This window comes from Mastomys coucha, unplaced genomic scaffold, assembly GCF_008632895.1.
Source record: "Mastomys coucha isolate ucsf_1 unplaced genomic scaffold, UCSF_Mcou_1 pScaffold14, whole genome shotgun sequence".
Classification (NCBI taxonomy): domain Eukaryota; kingdom Metazoa; phylum Chordata; class Mammalia; order Rodentia; family Muridae; genus Mastomys; species Mastomys coucha.
This window is the reverse complement of record NW_022196896.1, coordinates 91,410,398-91,430,517: the sequence shown is the minus strand read 5'-3', so window position 1 is coordinate 91,430,517 and position 20,120 is coordinate 91,410,398. Positions and strand designations below refer to the sequence as shown.

At 40.2% G+C, this 20,120-nt stretch overlaps 1 protein-coding gene across 9 annotated transcripts in view; it reads right to left on the bottom strand.

Moving 5' to 3' along the window:
- Window positions 1-20,120, bottom strand: part of Pikfyve (phosphoinositide kinase, FYVE-type zinc finger containing) — a 99,133-nt gene that overhangs the window by 59,588 nt on the left and 19,425 nt on the right. For all 9 annotated transcript variants that reach the window (XM_031367755.1, XM_031367761.1, XM_031367758.1 and 6 more), the window contains 2 exons: window positions 6,092-6,230; window positions 1,561-1,718 (listed from right to left, as the gene is read on the bottom strand). In XM_031367755.1, coding sequence (XP_031223615.1) covers window positions 1,561-1,718; window positions 6,092-6,230 — 297 coding nt within the window. The remainder of the gene's footprint in view (window positions 1-1,560; window positions 1,719-6,091; window positions 6,231-20,120) is intronic.

Below are 20,120 nucleotides of genomic sequence, written 5' to 3'. Positions count from 1 at the left end.
GGGGGGATGCTAGTGTTAAAAAAAAATGTAAGCTCTAAGCATCCAGTTCTATCACCATACCTGCTGCCTATTGGCATGCTATTATTGTTGTCCCATTTCGAGGGTTTTTTGATTGGTTAGTTGACTTCATTTGTCAGCTTGACACAAGCTAGAGTCATCTGAGAAAAGAGAACCTTAATTGGGAAAATTCCCCTACTCCTGTGGCCTGAGGGCAAGCCTCTGGAGCATTTTCTTGTCAAATAATTGATGTGGGAAGGCCCAGCGCACTAGGTGGCCCCATTCCTTGGCAGGTGGTAATAGGTGTATAATAAAGCAGGTGGAGAAAGCCTTAGGCAGCAAGCCAGGAAGCAACATTTTTCTAAGGCTTCTGCTTCTGTTCCTGCCTCCAGTCTTGCTTGAGTTCCTATACAGTCTTTCCTCAGTGATGGAGTGTGACTTGAGAGTTGTAAGCTGAAAAAAGTCTTTCCTCCACTAGCTGCTTTTGATCATGGTATTGTGTTTTGTTTAATTTTGATTTATTTGCATTTTTGAGATTATAATTTACTTCCCTTTCCCTTTCCTCCCTTCAAGTCCTCCCATATACCCCTCCTCATTCTCTTTCAAATTCATGGCCTCTTTTTTTTCTAAGTAATTGTTGTTATACATAAGTATGGTGTTTTAGCATAGCAATAGAAACCCCAAATAAGATGCCTTTTACTGTATAATCTAACACTTCTGTAACCTTATGCCAAAATAAATTCATTCCTCTGTATAATTCCTCTGAGCATTGGATCATATCACAGCAACAGAAAAGAAGCTAACACAAAAAGCAAACAAATCCCATCTGTGATTTGTTTTATACATGTGTGATTTGTGAGACAGATTAGGTCCCTCCAAACATGGATTATGAAAGCAATCTTAATACAGGTTTGATGTTCAGACTACAGAATAGTGACAAGAAAGTCCTTTGACTTTAGATTCTAGCTACTCTCGCCCATCCAGCTTTTCTAGGGATCCATTTGAAAAATTTCTGCATGTTACATGTGTCTGTAACATGGGTGCTCACATATGGAAGAAGCAGGTGGAAGACAGAGAACAACATGGAGGGTCTTCCTCAGTTGATCTCCACTTTACCTTTGAGATGGGGTCTCTTACTGAAGTTGGAGTTCACCAACTACACTTAGACAAGTTCCCCAGCAAGCTGAACCTCTGGCCTCTGCCTCTCCAGGAATGTGCTGCTGCACCCAGTTTTCCCCATGGATGCTTTACCACCTCTTATAGCATGTGGATTCTGGAAATCCAACTGAGGTCATCGGGCTTTGGAACAAGTGCCTTTCCTCACTGATTCATCTCACTAACAACCAGTCCTTGTTTTTAATATGGAAAACTGTGACCCCAATTGGGTTCCTTACATTCTCACCAAATGAACTTAAAGAGCTAGTTACCCCAAACCATCAAATCCCTAAAACAGTACCCTAACTCACAAAAGATATTACCTTTACATCTTCAAATAGACATCCATTTAATCATTAATAAATATTAACTAATATATCATTTCAAAACATCTTGAAATTAAAATACCTTGTAGCGATGTGTCCATTTCTGATTAGCCAGTTGACTAATTCCTTTCCTACAATGCAGTTGGGATGTGTTCTCAACCAGTAACGGTGATCCTGAAATTCCATCCCACTGGTGTGATGGCAGATTTTCTTCCACAGATCCTTTAACTGAACACTGTCCTGCAATCACATCAAAAGCTACTAGTTACCCCTAAGAGTGTTCTGTTCAGACACTGTCCTGTGTTCTAAGATTTTAAAAGGATCTCAGTTTGGATTTCCTCACCAGTAGCTCACTGTAATAAGTTAAATATAAGTGGCATATACATGGAAACAATTGAATTTGACTCATTAATTACGAGTATTAACTTTTTTCTCTTCAAAACAAAAAGGGTACTTTTTCAGTCTATGGCACATATTGTTGTCTCTTAGTTATGTGCAATATAAAATTCTCCTTTGGAGACATGTCAAGGACGACAAGATAATGATCATTATGCGAACCTAAGATAATAATAGTAGTCCACACTGCACAGGTTCCAGGCATCCTCCTCTATTCTCAACTTCTCAGTAAATGCTTCTTAAGAAAGTCTTTGTTGAATAATTTCCTACCCCAGAAAACTTTCAACAATGTTCCTCATTTATAAACTCAAACCTAAACTTGTAAGAATAGATGTTGGAACACAGTCCAAAACTGGAGCTGTGTGAGAATTCTGAGTGTTTATGAGAAAACTCCAAGAAAACAAGACACGAGTCTTATGACAGCAGTTTCTTCAAAACATGGAATTGTTCTTGGGATGTGTTTTCATGCTCCTCCCAGATGTAGCAGATAGAAGTGGTTTTATTTATTACAATGGGCTATGGTTATTTATATGCCTCTATAAAAAAATAAGATTTTGCCACATGTGGCTTGCCCTCCACACACAGCTTGCTCTTGTGACTGCACATTTTACTCAAGTAACCACTCTTAACCCTCAGAGTACAAACTGTCTGATGCTCTGAATAAGGTTGGCCATTGCATGAGAGTTAGTCCGCCTCGTTTATTAGCTCCGCATCCCCAGGTCCCACTGCCTGCTAGAGTGGTGAAGAAGTAGCACCTAGTACAGAGACCTGAGGTCAGCTATGAGATAAGAGAGCAGGGACCCTCACAGAAGGAGCTGATAATGGGGCAGGACCCAGGAAACGCTAGCTTATGTCAAGCTTGTCATTTTTAAAGGAGGGGCACAAGTATTAAAATCACAACTATTTGACTGTTTGTAAGTTATGACTATAATCTCTGGTTTCCAGAAGGAATTTTAGATGAAGAAATATGGGACAGAGTCCAAAAGAACACTATCATCATATAAACACGGGAAAAAGATCCCTGTACAATTTTAGGTTACTTGGACATTAATTCAGACTGTTATAAAAATTATAGAGATAAGGAGGATATTAATCATGAGGAAGAAATGACTACTTCCTTGAATGAATATAAACTGAAGGACCAAATCTTAAAACTAGTGAAAGAGGCAAAAAAAGGAGATTTTCCCCATTCAGGCAAAACTGAAAGTAAAAACAGAACCACTGATAACTATGCTGGTGACAAGCTTCCTTAAGATACATATCCTCCATTGCCTGAAAATGACCCTGAAGCTTGAGGTGAGAAATTTGGTAATCAATCTAATCTTATGTTTCCTCCATTGCCTGGTGAAGATTTAGGAAAGCATATAAAAATGCTACCTTTACAACCTCAACAGGTCAGGCAAGGCAGTGAAAAGAATCAGTTTCCCAATTCTTCCCCAGCCTCATGGAGTGAACTTGGTATTCCCAGCATAACTTCAATCAAAATGTTTATAGGCACTGATTAACCATTCTATTTAAAACTCTAGAAGATGACATTGGACAGCCTTGCATTTTATCTTGAGAGGCATGAAAAGACTAGAGTTTCTTGAATCCAGACTAAAAGAAGCATTTGTGTATCATGAGAGCCTTCACTTCCTTTAAACTGAATCATTTTCCCCCATTAAACTGCCTCCTACAGGTATTATAGCACAAGAGAATAAACCTTTGGAATGGATTTATTTATACCTTAGGGGCCATAAAATACTAACTGCTTATCTTATTCTTACTCAATTAATAAATCAGGGACAAACCCAATGTCAACAATTATATGGATTTGATCCTTGATGTATTATATTACCCTTAACTAACAATAAATTTTTAAGAGCACTACAGAACTCTATGGATTTGTCAAATTCCATTTGCAGATTATTAGGAAAAGATAGGAAGTTACTGTCCATCTGGTAAGCTGTAAGTTTTCTCATACAGATTGAACTTGTGGTTATAAAATCTGTCCACTCTTCTCCCATTCCACTGACAGATACTTATTTTATCGATGGCTCCCCTGAGGGTACAGGAAGCTTCATGGTCCAGATAGTCACCATTTAATACTCCTTTTTCTTCAGCCCAACAGGTAGAATTGACTGATCTGATGTTGTAGGATTATTTTCAGTAGTAGAAACTGCTTTAATTTTGTCTTCACATTCTGTTATGCTTTAATTACTACAGGAACTACAGCATCCAGTTCAAACCCATATAGATCTTTTGTGTATTACTCATACTCAGACACATTCTGACCTCCCTGGTCTTACTGCAGAAGAAATAGACAATCTAGTTGGAAAGAGACATACATCTGCCATTGCAGATGGATCCACTCATATATTATGGATTCCTCTTCAGCTCCTCTGACCCAGGCCATCAAGGACAACAGTTGAAGGCAAAAAGACAGTAGGAGTCACCAGAAAGATAGCAAACCTCCAGCTAAAGGGAAAAAGGATATTGGCCACATCATCAGAAATCAAGTCTGCCACCTGGGCCCAGGTTAGGCCCTAGCACCAAGGGAGAAGTTATTTTACACAGAGCCCTATGTCACCTGAGAATCTCTTTCTGGTGATGCTATCTGCTTTGACCTGTGTGTCTGCAGTGAGTGCCTCTGAAAATAGGTTATGTTCCTCAACCTCCTTGTTTCAACTAATAGATTAGATGGATCCAGTTTGTGCTCTTAAATGACTCTGTGTTCATGCTTGGACCTTGGGACCATAACAGACCCCTTCATACATCTGAAGACAGGACTGCATTTAATTTTCCTTTGATATTTAAATCACTTCCTATTTGCACAGGACATCATAACATCAGTGCTCTTATTAAAGGGCAAATAATATGGGCTTACAGTCTACAAGAGATCAGAACTACTATTCATATGGGTCTCTTTTCAAGCTATTCTCCAATTTTTTGGGATCAATATAATAATATAACCAATAATAATGAACACAGTTTGGATCCCTGTTCTTTGTAGTAAGTATTACACAACATTGCTTAATGACAACTAGATATAGCTATAACATTTCAAATCAAAACCATTCTAGATATCCTGCTGTTGAAAAATTTTAAAAAGCAGAGATATCATAGCATGGTCAATTATGGAGTACATTCTTCCAGGCCCTACTACCTCTAGAGCAGTAAACAGAAAAACTGAATGTATTGCCTCCCAATGTGTAGACCCAAATAATTTTCCATTCTAACTGACCACAAATTCCAACTTAAACTCTGTCTCAACTAATAAATTCTACTCCTGTCTGTGGAAAATGCTTTAATGCCAAATCTCTACCTTTGTCGTACCTTTAAATAAGATTCACATTCTGCCTAACAAAACCAATTTCAGCCTTTGGAATTTCCTGACTCTGTCATTGTTATCAACCTTTTTATTTTATTTCTCTATAACATATAGCTGTGGCATATATTTTACACATTTTTATTATTAAAGTATTACTTCAAAGCCAGGCATAGTGGTGCATGCCTTTTAATCACAGTACTTGGGAGGCAGAGGCAGGTGGTTGTCTGTGAGTTCAAGGCGAGCATAGTCTACATAGAGAGAACATGGGCTACATAGAGAGGACATGGGATACATAGAAGCTATGTCTCAAAAGAACAAAATAATAAAAATAAATAAATTAATTAATTAAGTTAAAAATATTAATTCTTTCACTAGTAAGAATCTTCCCATTGATCTTACTTCTGCCTTTTGAATTATGACCTTTAGAACAAAAGACGTATTTTTCATTTCTTTGAGTTGGTCTTAGAGTTAGGTAAACATTTCTCATATACATAAACTGAGGAAAGAGCCAATTATATCATATAAACATAGTTAGAAAAGGCTTCAAAGTTTAAGAAAACAACAATCTAACTTCAATTCTTGCATTAGATAAATTCTGATTTGGCAAATGAAAGAAAGAAATAGTAATAGAGCAAGTATGGAAAAAATATGCTAGTAAATAAAAGATTAAGCTAATGATTTCCCTGTTTAATTGAAAAAAATTGTAGTTTTTTTCTTTTTATAGGACAACATCCCTCTTAGCTCAAGTTGGTCTCAAACAGATTCTCCTGCCTCAGCCGTCCCAGTTTATTTACAGGCATGCACACCAAGCCCAGCTGACTCTCTTACATACGTGTATCTTTAGGGAATAAAAAGTCAGCATTCTTTACGTTCAAAACTAGCAACAAGTTAGATGCTGGACTGGTACCAGAAGGATTTTGCGTTCATCCTCAGTAGTCTCTGTCCTAATGTAGTTTCGGTTAGCCTGGGGACTGACAGATGTCTCATATGAAGGAACCATAGGAGAACCAGACCGATCCAGTGACAGATTAGTAATGCTGGCTGATCTAGAAATAAAAACATAAAATAAAATCATAATCTTAAGTTCATCTGAGAACAAAGACTGATATTTCCATATCTAGGTGCCAGTGCTAAAGGAACTATAAATGTAGTTATGATGGCTATGCAGGCTACCACTGAAGAAGAGGGAAGGACACCAAAAACTGTTCACTGACTTAAACAATTATAAGGTGTACATATTAGTAGCATTTCAAAGGAAATACACACAAACTCTGGTTGTAAGTATTTCAAAGGAAACACATATAAGCTCTATTTGTAAAAAATACTGGAAAGTCATTTTTCTGAGAAAAATAAAAAATTATAACTATATACAAAAAATAACCTTGCATATCTGGGTTAGAAGAAATATGGTTTGAATGCCAAATCTAGCCTGCCACTGTTTTTAAAAAGCCCCGGAACTAAGAAGAATCAGTTTTATAGATGAACATCCTGCAATTAATCTGGTAAGAACACTAATCGTGAACCCCAACTAAGCAGAATGCTATGACTCAAGAAAGAATTCTTTTTCTTCTCATTAGTAGGCCTATACCGTGTTCAAATATTATTATAAATTTACTTCATCAGTAAAAAAAAGAGTCATAGGAAATCTGTTTCCTCTCATTATGCAAATATTCATATGTATCCTTAATTCTGCCTCTATGCAAAGCTATCATATGACTTATATATCATATATCAATATCACCAAGCCTTATTCATTTTTAATATGATTGAAGAAACCACATGAAACTCAAGAAGAAGGAAGACCAAAGTGTGGATACTTCAATCCTTCTTAAAATGGGGAACAAAATACCTATGGAAGGAGTTGCAGAGACAAAGTGTGGAGCAGAGACTGAAGGAAGGACAATCCAGAGACTGCCCCACCTGGGGAATCATCCCATATACAATCACCAAACCCAGACACTACTGTGGATGTCAGCAAGTGCTGGCTGACAGGAACCTGATATAGCTGTCTCCTAAGAGGCTCTGGCACTGCCTGACAAATACAGAAGTGGATGCTCACAGCCATCTACTAGACTGAGCACAGGGTCCCCAATGAAGGAGCTAGAGAAAGGATCCATGGAGCTAAAGGGGTTTGCAGCCCCATAGGAGGAACAACAATATATATATATAACTAACTAGTACCCTCAGAGCTCCCAGGGACTAAGCCACCAACCAAAGAGTACACATGGTGGGACTCAAGGCTCCAGCTGCATATGTGGCAGAGGATGGCCTAGTTGGTCATCAATGGGAAGAGTAGCTCTTGGTCCTGTGAAGGCTCTATACCCCAGTGTAGGGTAATGCCAGGGCCAGGAAGTGGGAGCAGGGACATGGGGGAGGGAATAGGGGCTTTTTTTGGAGGGGAAAGCAGGAAAGGGGAGAACATTTGAAATGTAAATAAAGAAAATATCTTTAAAAAAGAGATTTTAGTTTAAAACTGCAAAAAGAACAAAAATGAAATCAAACTTCAGCTTCAATAGAAAGGATGAAAAGAAACTTCACTAGACACCATGTGGTGGCGGTTTGAATATGCTTGGCCCAGAAAGTGGTACTATTAGGAGGTGTGGGTGGTCTTGTTGGAGGAAGTGTGCCAACATGGGGGTGGGCATTGAGAGAGCTTCCTCCTAACTGCCTGAGGATGCCAGTCTTTTTCTGTTTGCCTACAGAACACAATGTAGGACTCTCAGCTCCTTCTCCAGAGCCATGCCTGCCTGGATGCTGCCATGCTTCTCCTCAACTTGATAATGAACTGAACCTCTGAACCTGTAAGCTAGCCCCAAATAAATGTTATCCTTTATAAGAGTCACCTTGGTCACGGTGTCTCTTCACAGCACTAAATCACTAAGACACACTACATAACTCTTCTCTGGGATAATCTAATTTTTTCACTTAATCCTCACACATTCTATGGATTAAGTATTACCAGATCCATTTTACAGGTTAGGGGGGAAAAAAATAAGAAGCAGGAGCCAGTAGGGTGGCTCAGTGGGTAGGGTATTTGCCACCAAACCTGATGACCTGCATTCAATCCTGAGAACCCACATGGTAGAATGAGAGTTATCTTCTCATCTTCACGTGTGCTGCAGCATGTGTAGCATGTACATATACATATACAAATAATAATAATAAATATGTAAATCCACAACTTTTCCTTTTTTGTGTTGTTTTAGTTTTTTAAGACAGGGTTTCTCCATTTGTCCTGGCTGTCCTACAACCTGCTCTGTAGACGAGGCTGGCCACAAACTCAAAGATCTGTCTGCCTCTGCCTCCCAAGGGTTGAGATTAAAAGCATGTGCCACCACCACCTGGGTAAATGTAAAATAATTTTTAAATCAAAAATCAGGGATAAAGCTGAGCATGGTGGCACATGTCCTTAACTCCAGCCCTCGGGAGGCAGAGGCAAGTAGATCTCTGTGAGTTTGGGGCCAGCAGAGCAAGTTGTAGTTGGCCAAGGCTAAATAAACAAAGAAGCCTTGTCTTAGAAAAAATAATAATAATAATCAGGGATAAAGAAATTTAACTAAATTTAGTCCCCTAATACTAAGAGGTTCCATTCAAAATCATAGGTCTCACATGAAAGTTTATCCTCTGTGCATTATAAAGACAAAATCACTTTAAAATAAGAAATCATTCATAGGTCATTAATAATAATAATCAATTACTTCTTGATATTTTCTTTCAGTGAAAATCTGTCACTGTAACCTTATTCAACTAATTTAAGTCTACTCCACAGTAAGTACATTGATTCATGCTGCCTGAGTCTATAACATTGCAATAATTCCTGAATGCACTCTAATATAGTGGCATCAAGAATAAAAGAAAATTAGTCAACTTTGCTATCAAAAGCTCTAGTAAATATGCCATGGCAAGGATGCTAATTAAACTTTGTTAAGACAGTATTAACTGACTAAATTCTATAGCCTGAAGACCTCTACCAATCTTCGCATCAACCCAAGCACAGGGAGACATACAAATCAGCAAGGCTGTAACTGTGTACATGCTGATGAGAATACTGTGATGTATCTGAACTTTTAAAACCTACCTTAGTTCTACATCCCTCTGGTACATTTCCCTCCTCTTTACAGCAAAACTCCCATCCCCAATTCTTCCATTTTCTCTGCTTGATGAACAACCCACTGAGAATGTCTATTATGGTCATTAGTGTTGTTTTAAAATCCAATGCTCAGCTTTAACTCATCTTATTCAATATATCAGCATAACTCATCCTTCACAGAACACCTTTTTCCATTTGCCAGCTAACACAAAAGCCTTTGTGTCCTGGCTGTGTCTCACCTCACCTCCCTAGCCTCTCCAGCTCAGTCTCCTATTCCTGTTCCTCTTTACTTCCCTAACTCAAGGCTTGGTTCTATTCCCCTCCTATCACAAGACAAGGCTGCCCACTCTCTCCCTACCTATTCAATATTGTACTTGAAGTCCTAGCCAGAGCAATTAGACAACAAAAGGAGATTAAAGAGATACGAATTGGAAAGGAAGAAGTCAAATTATCACTATTTGCTGATGATATGATAGTATACTTAAATGACCCCAAAAATTCCACCAGAAAGCTCCTAAACCTGATAAACAACTTCAGCAAAGTAGCTGGATATAAAATTAACTCGAGCAAATAAGTGGCCTTCCTCTACACAAAGGATAAACAGGCGGAGAAAGAAATTAGGGAAACAACACACTTCACAATAGTTACAGATAATATAAAATACCTTGGTGTTACTCTAACTAAGCAAGTAAAAGATCTTTTTGACAAGAACTTCAAGTCTCTGATGAAGGAAATTGAAGAAGATCTCAGAAGATGGGAAGATCTCCCATGCTTGTGGATTGGCAGGATTAATATAGTAAAAATGGCCATCTTGCCAAAGCCAATCCTCAGATTCAATGCAATCCCCATCAAAATTCCAACTCAATTCCTCACACACTTAGAGAAAGCAATTTGCAAACTCATCTGGAATAACAAAAAACCCAGGATAGCCAAAACTATTCTCAACAATAAAGGAACCTCTGGTGGAATCACCATCCCAGACCTTAAGCTGTACTACAGAGCAATTGTGATAAAAACTGCATGGTATTGGTATAGTGACAGGCAGGTAGATCAATGGAACAGAATTGAAGACCCAGAAATGAACCTACACACCTATCTTGATCTTTGACTGTCACTTGATCTTTGACAAAGGAGCTAAAACCATACAGTGAAAAAAAGACAGCATTTTCAACAAACAGTGCTGGCTCAACTGGTGGTTAGCATGTAGAAGAATACAAATCAATCCATTCCTATCTCCTTGTACAAAGCTCAAGTCCAAGTGGATCAAGGACCTCCACATCAAACCAGATACACTGAAACTAATAGAAAAGAAAGTGGGAAAGAGCCTCGAGCACATGGGCACAGGGGAAATTTTCCTGAACAGAACACCAATAGCTTATGCTCTAAGATCAAGAATTGACAAATGGGACCTCATAAAGTTACACAGTTTCTGTAAGGCAAAAGGTACTGTCAATAGGACAAAACGGCAACCAACAAATTGAGAAAAAATCTTTACCAATCCTCTATCTGATAGAGGGCTAATATCCAATGTATACAAAGAACTCAAGAAGTTAAGACTCCAGAGAACCAAATAACCCTATGAAGAAATGGGTACACAGCTAAACAAAAAATTCTCAACTGATGAATAGCTGAGAAGCACCTAAAGAAATGTTCAACATCCTTAGTCCTCAGGGAAATGCATATCGAAACAACCCTGAGATTCCACCTTACACCAGTCAGAATGGCTAGGATAAAAAACTCAGGTGACAGCAGATGCTGGCGAGGATGTGGAGAAAGAGGAACACTCCTTCATTGCTGGTGGGATTGCAAGCTAGTACAACCACTCTGGAAGTCAGTTTGGCGGTACTTCTGGAAATTGGACATAGTTCTAACAGAGGACCCAGCTATACCTCTCCTGGGCATATACCCAGAAGATGCTCCAACATGTAATAAGGGTACATGCTCCACCATGTTCATAGCAGTCTTATTTATACTAGCCAGAACCTGGAAACAACCCAGATGTCCCTCAACAGAGGAGTGGATACAGAAACTGTGGTACATCTACACAGTGGAATACTACTCAGCTATTAAAAACAATGAATTTATGAAATTCTTAGGGAAATGGACAGATCTGGAGAATATCATCCTGAGTGAGGTAACACACATGGTATGCACTCTCTGATAAGTGGTTATTAGCCCAGAAGTTCAGAATACAGGAAGTACAATCCACAAACCACAAGAAACTTAAGAAGAAGGAAGACCAAAATGGGGACACTTCATTCCTTCTTAAAAGGGGGAACAAAATACCCATGGAAGGAGTTGCAGAGACTAACTATAGAGAGGAGACTGAAGGAAGGGCTCTCCAGTCTGATATAGCTATCTCCTGAGAGGCTCTGACAGTACCCAACTAATACAGAAGTAGAGGCTCACAGCCATCCATTGAACTGAGTACAGAGTCCCCAATGAAGGAGTTAGAGAAAGGACTGAAGGAGCTGAAGGGTTTGCAGCCCCAAAGGAGGAACAACAATATGAACTAACTAGTACCCTCAGAGCTCCCAGGGATTAAACCACCAACCAAGGAGTACACATGGTGGGACTGATTGCTCTGGCAGCATGTGTATAGGAGAGAATGGCCAAGTCGGTCATCAATGGGAGGAGAGGCCCTTGGCCCTGTGAAGGTTCTGTGCCCCAGTGTAGGGGAATGCCAGGGCTAGTAAGCGGGAGAGCGTGGGGTAGCAAGCAGGAGGAGGAGGAAGGGAACAGGGATTTGTTCTTGTTGTTGTTTTGTGTGTGTGTGTGTGTGTGTGTGTGTGTGTGTGTGTGTGTGTGTTTAGAGGGGAAACTGGGAAAGGAAAAATCATATGACATGTAAATTTAAAAAAAATCTAATAAAAAAATGGCAAAAAAAAAAATGGTCACTGTCAAATATTCCCGGGGGAGGTTGGGGGGAGGGGAATGATGAGACACCACTACACACCTATTATAAAACATGGGCAACAGCAATGCTGGCAATAGTTTGGAAGAAGAGGAACTCTCATAACTGCCTGTGAAAATGCAAAATGACATTACCAGCTTGAAAGACAGTTTGGTAATCCTTTACAAAATTAAACATGGATCCCGAAACCATGCTTCTTGGTATTTATGCAAACGAACTTAAAACTACATGCATACACAACAAAATTACACAGAGCTGAGTATGGCAACATTCACCTTTAATCTCAACATTCAGGAGACTGAAACACTTAGGTCTCTCTAAATTCTCAAATGGACAAAACAACACAGTTGACACCCTGCCCTATACACACACCCAAAATTACACACAGATGTTCACAGGCTTCTATATAATCGCCAAAACACAGAAACCAACCGAGATGTCAGTCTAGATGGCACATCTAGAAAATGGAATATTGTCTAGCAATAAAGAGAAACGAGTAGTAAGTTTATGAAAAGAGGTAACTGAAACAAATCATTGTTTCTACATACATGTTGTATGATTTCAAGTTTCTGCTCAATTTTACTATTCTAAAATTTTACTATTTAAGCCAAAACTGCTACTAAAAAAAAAAAGAGGAATTGTCAGCTGGGTGTAGTAATCTGTACCTACAATCCCAACACTTGGAAAGCTGAGATAGGAGGATTATGAAGTAGAAGCCAGCCTGGGCTACACAGTGAGTTTCAGGACACTAAGATCCTACTTCAAAAATATTTTTTTTAAATCTATTAACTGAAGAAAAAAAATGGTGGCACTATTCTTGGATTTTTTTTCCTTAGTTTATTAAGTTATTCACTTTATATCCCAATCACAACCCCCTCCGCCTCTTCTCCCCTCCCCCCAGTCCCATCCTCACAAGTCCCTCATCCAAATACCCTGTCCCCTTCTCCACAGAGAAGAGGAAGCCCCCATGAGTACCCATCTTCCCTGGTTACATCAAGTTACAGCAACAGTAAGCACTTCCTCCCCCACTGAGGCCCACCAAGGCAGCCCAGCTGGGGAAAGGGATCCAAAGGCAGGCAAGAGAGTCAGAGACAGCCCCGCTCCAATTGTTAGGAGACCCACATGGAGACTAAGCTGCACATCTGCTACAGATGTGTAGGGGACCTACCTAGAGCCAGTCCATGCATGTTCTTTAGTTGTAGTTCAGTCCCTAAGAGCCCCCATGGGCCCATGTTAGTTGACTATAGATCTTGTGGTGTCCTTGACCACACCCCACACCCCAACCCCCGCCAGCTTCCTCAATCCTTTACCCATTCTTTCACAAGACTCCCTAAGCTCTGCCTACTGTTTGACTGTAGGTCTGTGTTTCTGTTCCCATCTGCTACCAGAGAAAGCCTTGCTGAGTCCTGCTTAGCTGTATGGAAGGGATACAGTTTCCTGCCCGTGGAACAGAGCCATCAGGGCATGTGCCTCCATGAGTGTTGATGGTTGCTGGTCATTGCTACACGCACTTGTCTACCCCAGTAGGTCTACAGTATCAGGGTTAAAACCTGATCATGGACAAGAGGCATTATGACTCCAAAGGGAGTTTGTCTCCTGGGAATTTCAGTCAGTTGTGGGTATCTCCTAACTCAGATATGTTCCAGATTGATCTCTGCTAAGTCTGTGGAGAGATCTGCATGCTTTCTTTCTTCAGGCATAAAGGTGCCCTAAGAAATATTTTGTTATAGCTAACACTGAGATTGAACATTATTTCCTGGCCTTCACAGTGCTTCAATAATCCTATTAGATTTCCTAGTTGTAATCAGCTGGGAATTTTTACTAGAAGCTGTATTACCAGACAGGACATCTCAAGAGTCAGAAACAACAGTTAGGCACTTATTATCAAAATAGTCTCACACAGAAAGAAAAACTATTTTACTGCCAGTGAGAAGCTAAAAGTTGTAGGGCTCCCATCACTAATTATTTATGTTACAGCCAAGGAATGCTAGAATACGACCTTCAGCTACTTGCCTCAGACAGACCCTGAGAGTTTATCTTGGGGCTGCCAAGACAACCTAGCCCAAGAAAAAAGACACCACTGCTCCTCCGCCTTGCACCTGGCTGTTTGATTTTACTGACCTTGATGTAGCCATCTCCTGCCTATGTGAATTTTGTAGTTTGCCCTGTTTTCTGTATACTATATAAGCCTGATTTCTACTTTGTACAAATTGCATTCAGTTACAGCACTCCCTTGTATCTGTTTCTGTTTGTCATTTCTTCGCCAACACTTTGTCTACCTGACTAGGACCCTGTTCCCCAGCACGGGTTGAGGGAGGCCCAGACTGGCCGGCCTGTGGCAGATTGTGACATTTATTTGTATAAAAATATGTATATTTTCCTTCATGTAAAACCCTGCCAAGACTAATGGGAAATATTCTCCCTGCGAAGGTTATCAAAGAATATCCTCTCTGCCAAGATTTATGACCCCATGATAATTGGAGACAGCATGAGTCAGTGATAAAGGATGTGGCTAATGTCTCAGCAAAATGGTAAACACTGAGACCTTCAGGACAGCCCTTCAGGCTGTAGGAAAAAACTCTGAAAACATGAGTTCAAAAATATATAATTTCTCAACTATACAAAATATAAGGATGCAATATGAATTGTACAAAGAACTTCACAGACCTAAAAAGCAGAAGCAGCTGCACTGTGAGCCACCTTGTCAGAAAGATACAAAGACAGGCAGATTCCTGAGTTCAAGGCTAGCCTGGGACAGAGTGAGGTCACGTCCAGCTGTGATTGCAATGGTTGCCGATCACAGCGTGAGATCCCACCCAGCTAGCTTATTATCTGTGCTTACAAAGGCAGGCAGATCTCTAAATTTATTTGCAATGTTAAAAAAAAAGAAAAAAATGTCTTGCTGTCTTTTTCTAAGAATGGGGGGGATGAAGAAGGGAGATGAGGTCATGGAATGTTGATTCATGAGATAATCAAAGGGAACCTGGAATAAACAACTAAATTGATATGTAAATAAAAGACTGGACCTTGGTCTGCAAGAGATGAGCTGTATGGATGAGCTGTCTGGATATCTCCAGAGAAAATTGTCTCAAGCAGAACATGGGCCCATCAGCTTGTACCCACGATTTGACATTCAAGTCATTCTTTTGCCACTCTCTAATAAACACCCCTTCCTCAGAATCCCTCTCCAAACCGAGCCTGGTCCTTGGCAAAGCCTTACAGGAGACAGTCATCACAGACTCCTGTCTGCAAGCATAACATAGTACCATTAATAATGCCAGAGGTTGGCTCTCTCCCATGGGATGGGACTGAAGTTGGGCCAGTCATTGGTTGCCCATTCCTTCAATCTCTGTTCTGTTTTTATCCCTGCACATCATATAGGCCAACAAATTCTGGGTCAAAGGTTTTGTAAGTGGGTTGGTATTCCCACCTCCCTCTGCTAGAAGTCCCAACTAGCTATAGGAAGTGGCATTTCAGTCTCCATATCACAACTGCTAGGACTCTCAACTAGGGTCACCCCCATAGACTCCTGGGAGCCTCCCTGTTCCAGGTCTCCAGCTTGTCCCAGAGATACCCCACCATCAATTTCCATTTTCATTCCCAGCCCACCCCATCCCCTTTCCCACATCTGATCCCCACTCCCAACCCATCCAGTTCCCTCCTTCAATGGCTATTTTATATCCCCTTCAGAAGAATCTTCCCTAGAGCCCTCCTTGTTACTTAGCTTCTTTGAGTCTGTTGATTGTAGCACATTTATCCTGTACTTCATGGCTAATGTCCACTCATAAGTGAATACATACCATGCATGTCTTTCTGGGTCTGGCTCAGGATAATATCTTCTAGTTCTATCCACTTGCCTGCAGATCTCATAATGTCTTTGTTTTTAATAGCTAAATAGTATTCCATTGTATAAAAGTACCACATTTTCTTTATCCATTCTTCAGTTGAAGGACATGTAAGTTGTTTCCAGTTTCTGGCCACTATGAATAAAGCTGCTATGAATGTGGTTGAGCAAGTGTCCTTGTGCTATGGTGGAGCATCTTTTGGTATATACCCAGGAGGGTATAGCTGGGTCTAGAGATAGAACTATTCCCAATTTTCTGAGAAATTGCTAAGTTGATTTCCAAAGTGGCTGTACAAGTTTGCACTACACCAGCAATTGGAAGAGTGTTCCTCCTGCTCCCACACATCCTCACTAGCATGTGCTGTCAGTTGAGTTTTTGATCTTGTCCATTGTGATGTGTGTATTCTGATAGTATGAGATAGACTCTTAGCGAGTCATTATGACTTGCATTTCCCTGATAACTAAGAATATTGAACATTTCTCTTTTTATCATTCATTCATCCATTCGTTTGTTTGTTTTAAACTCCAGATTTTATTCCCCTCCTGGTCCACCCTCCCTATTTTCTGCATCCCATAACTCCTCTGTGCTCCCATCTCCACAAGGATGTCCCCACCCTCCATGCCCACCCGACCTGACCTCTAAACTCCCTGGGGCCTCCAGTCTCTTGAGGGTTAGGCGTATCTTCTCTGACTGAACCCAGACCCAGCAGTCCTCTGCTGTATATGTGGTGGGGGTTTCATACCAGCTGGTGTATGCTGCCTGGTTGGTGGTCCAATGTTTGAGAGATTTCGGGGTTCCAGATTAATTGAGACTGCTGGTCCTTCTACAGGGTCGCCCTCCTCCTCAGCTTCTTCCAGCTTTTCCCTAATTCAACCACAGGGGTCAGCAGCTTCTGTCCATTGGTTAGGTGTAAATATCTGCATCTGACTCTTTCAGCTGCTTGTTGGGTCTTTTGGAGAACAGTCACCATAGGTCCCTTTTTGTGAGCGCTCCATAGCCTCAGTAACAGTGTCAAGCCTTGGGACCTCCCCTTGAGCTGGATCCCACTTTGGGCCTGTCGCTGGACCTTTTTTTTCCTCAGGCTCCTCTCCATTTCCATCCCTGTAGTTCTTTCAGACAGGAACAATTATGGGTCAGAGTTTTGACTGTGAGGGTAACCTATCCCTCACTTGATGCCCTGACTTTCTACTGGAGGTGGACTCTACAAGTTCCTTCTCCCCACTGTAGGGCATCTCATCTAAGGTCCCTCCTTTTGATTCCTGAGAGTCTCTCTCCTCCCAGATCTCTAGTACATTCTGGAAGATTCCCCCCAACCTCCTACCTCCTGAGATTGCCTGTTTCCATTCTTTCTGCAATTCCTTTGTTGAGAATTCCCTATTTTTTTCTTTCTTTTTTTTTTTTTTTTTGGTTTTTTGGAGACAGGGTTTCTCTGTGTAGCACTGGCTGTCCTGGAACTCACTCTGTAGACCAGGCTGGCCTCGAACTCAGAAATCCACCTGCCTCTGCCTCCCAGGTGCTGGGATTAAAGGCGTGCGCCCCGGCTGTACTCCACTTCTTAATTGGGTTATTTGGTTTGATGGTGTCTAATTTCTTGAGTTCATTACATATCTTAGATATTAGCCCTTTGTTGGAGGTAGAGTTGGTGAAGATCTTTTCCCAATCAGTATGCTGCTGTTTTGTCCTATTGATGATGTCCTTTGCCTTACAGAAGCTTTTCAGTTTCATGAGGTCCCATTTATTAATTGTTGATCATAGTGCCTGAACTACTGGTGTTCTGTTCAGGAAGTCGTCTCCTGTGTCAGTGCTTTCAAAACAGTTCCTCACTTTCTGGTCTGTTAGATTTGGTGTATCTGGTTTTATGTTGAGGTCTTTGATCCACTTGAACTTGAGTGTTGTGCAGAGTGATAAATACGGATCTATATGCATTCTTGTACATGCAAACATCCAGTTAGACCAGCACTATTTGTTGAAGATGCTTCCTTTTGCCCTTTGTATAGTTTGGGCTTCTTGTCAAAAATCAAGTGTCCATAGGTGTGTGGATTTATATGTGGGCCTTAGATTCTATTCCATTGATCAACTTTTCAGTTTTTATGTTAATACCATATGGCTTTTATTACTACTGCTCTGTAGTACAGCTTGACATGAGGGATGGTAAAAACTTCAGAAGTCCTTTTATTCTACAGGATTGCAAGATATTCCAGAAGTCCTTTTATTGTACAGGACTGCAAGATATTCCAAGACAAAACCAAATTTAAACAATATCTATCCACAAATCCATCCTTACAACAGATACTAGAAGGAAAACTCCAACCCAAAGAGGCTAACTACACCCAAGAAAACAAAGGAAATAACCCCACACCAGCAAACCAAAGAAAGGGAAATGTGAGCATACAAGTGCACACACGCACATGCACACACATGCACACAAACACAAAACCACCACTAACATCAAAATAACAGGAATTAATAATCGCTGGCCATTAATATCTCTCAACATCAATGGACTCAATTCCCCAATAAAAAAGACACAGGCTAGCAGATTGAATGCAAAAACAGGATCCATCACTCTGCTGCATACAAGGAACACACCTCAGTAACTGATAGATATTACCTAAGAGTAAAAGGATAGGTTTTCCTAGCAAATGGACCCCAAGAAACAAGCTAGAATAGCCATTCTAATATCTAATAAAATAGACTTTCAACCAAAATTAATCAAGAGAGATAAGGAAGGACACTTTCAACTCACTAAAGAAAAAAATTCACCAAGATGACATCTCAAATCTGAACATCTATGCTCCAAAAGCAAGGGCACCCACATTCAAAATAGAAACATTACTAAGATGTTAATCATACTTTGAACCACACATATTAATATTAGGAGACTTCAATACTCCACTCTCACCAATGGACAGGTCATCAAGACAGAAACTAAGCCGAGAAACAGAGGTTATAAATCAAATAAATAGACCTAACAGAATAGTTCACCCAAAAAGAATATACCTTCTCAGCACCTCACAGAACCTTCTCAAAAACTGACCATACAGTCCAGTCAGAAAGCCAGTGGCAACAGATATAAGAAAACTGAAATAACCCCTTGTATCTAATCAGACCACCATGGATTAAAGCTGGACTTCAACAACAGAAATAACAGAAAACCTACACACTCATGAAAACTGAACAACTCTCTACCAAATGATCTCTAGGCTCAGGAAAGAAATAAGGAAAAATGGAAAAAATGTTCTAGAATTCAATGCAAATGAAGGCACAACATACTCAAAATACGGACGTATTAAAAGCAGTGCTAAGAGGAAAGTCCATAGCATTAAGTACTGTCACAAAGAAACTGGAGAAGTCTCATACCAGCAACTTTTTTAAAAGCACATCTGAAAACTCTAGAACAAAAAGAAGCAAAAAGACACAAGAGAAGTAGATGGGAGAAAATAATCAAACTCAGGGCTGAAATCAATCAACTGAATGATTTTTTTAAAAAGTGTACATTATTTAAGATGCGTCAAAATAGGTAAAATATTATGTCCTAATGCAGACTATATAAGCATTTATTTCTCTATTCTTAAAATTTTCAAGTTGTGCCAGGCAGTGGTGGCACACTCCTTTAATCCCAGCACTTGGGAGGCAGAGGCAGGCGGATTTCTGGGTTTGAGGCCAGCCTGGTCTACAGAGTGAGTTCCAGGACAGCCAGGAACTACACAGAGAAACCCTGTCTCGAAAAACAAAAAAAAAAAAATCAGGTTTTACAAAGCACTTAAAATACTGTTTAATTCCAATAGCTCCACACCTTAGAACAGATTAAAACATCTCTACCATTCCTTCTTGTGAGACACTCCACTGCAGCACATATGACCTCTTATATTCCTGGCCAGGTGTGCTCCCTCTTAAGAATCGGTTCTTCTGTTTTCTTGGTGCACATTTTCACAGGAATACCTACATGGCTCATTTTCTTATATCCTTCAGGCCATCATACTAAACTACTGACAGAAGACAGGTTCCAGTATCTGACATCATCAGAAAATATCTGAAAGAGCTACCAAAGACTCAAAAAACTACCAAAAAAAGAAAACATTACCTA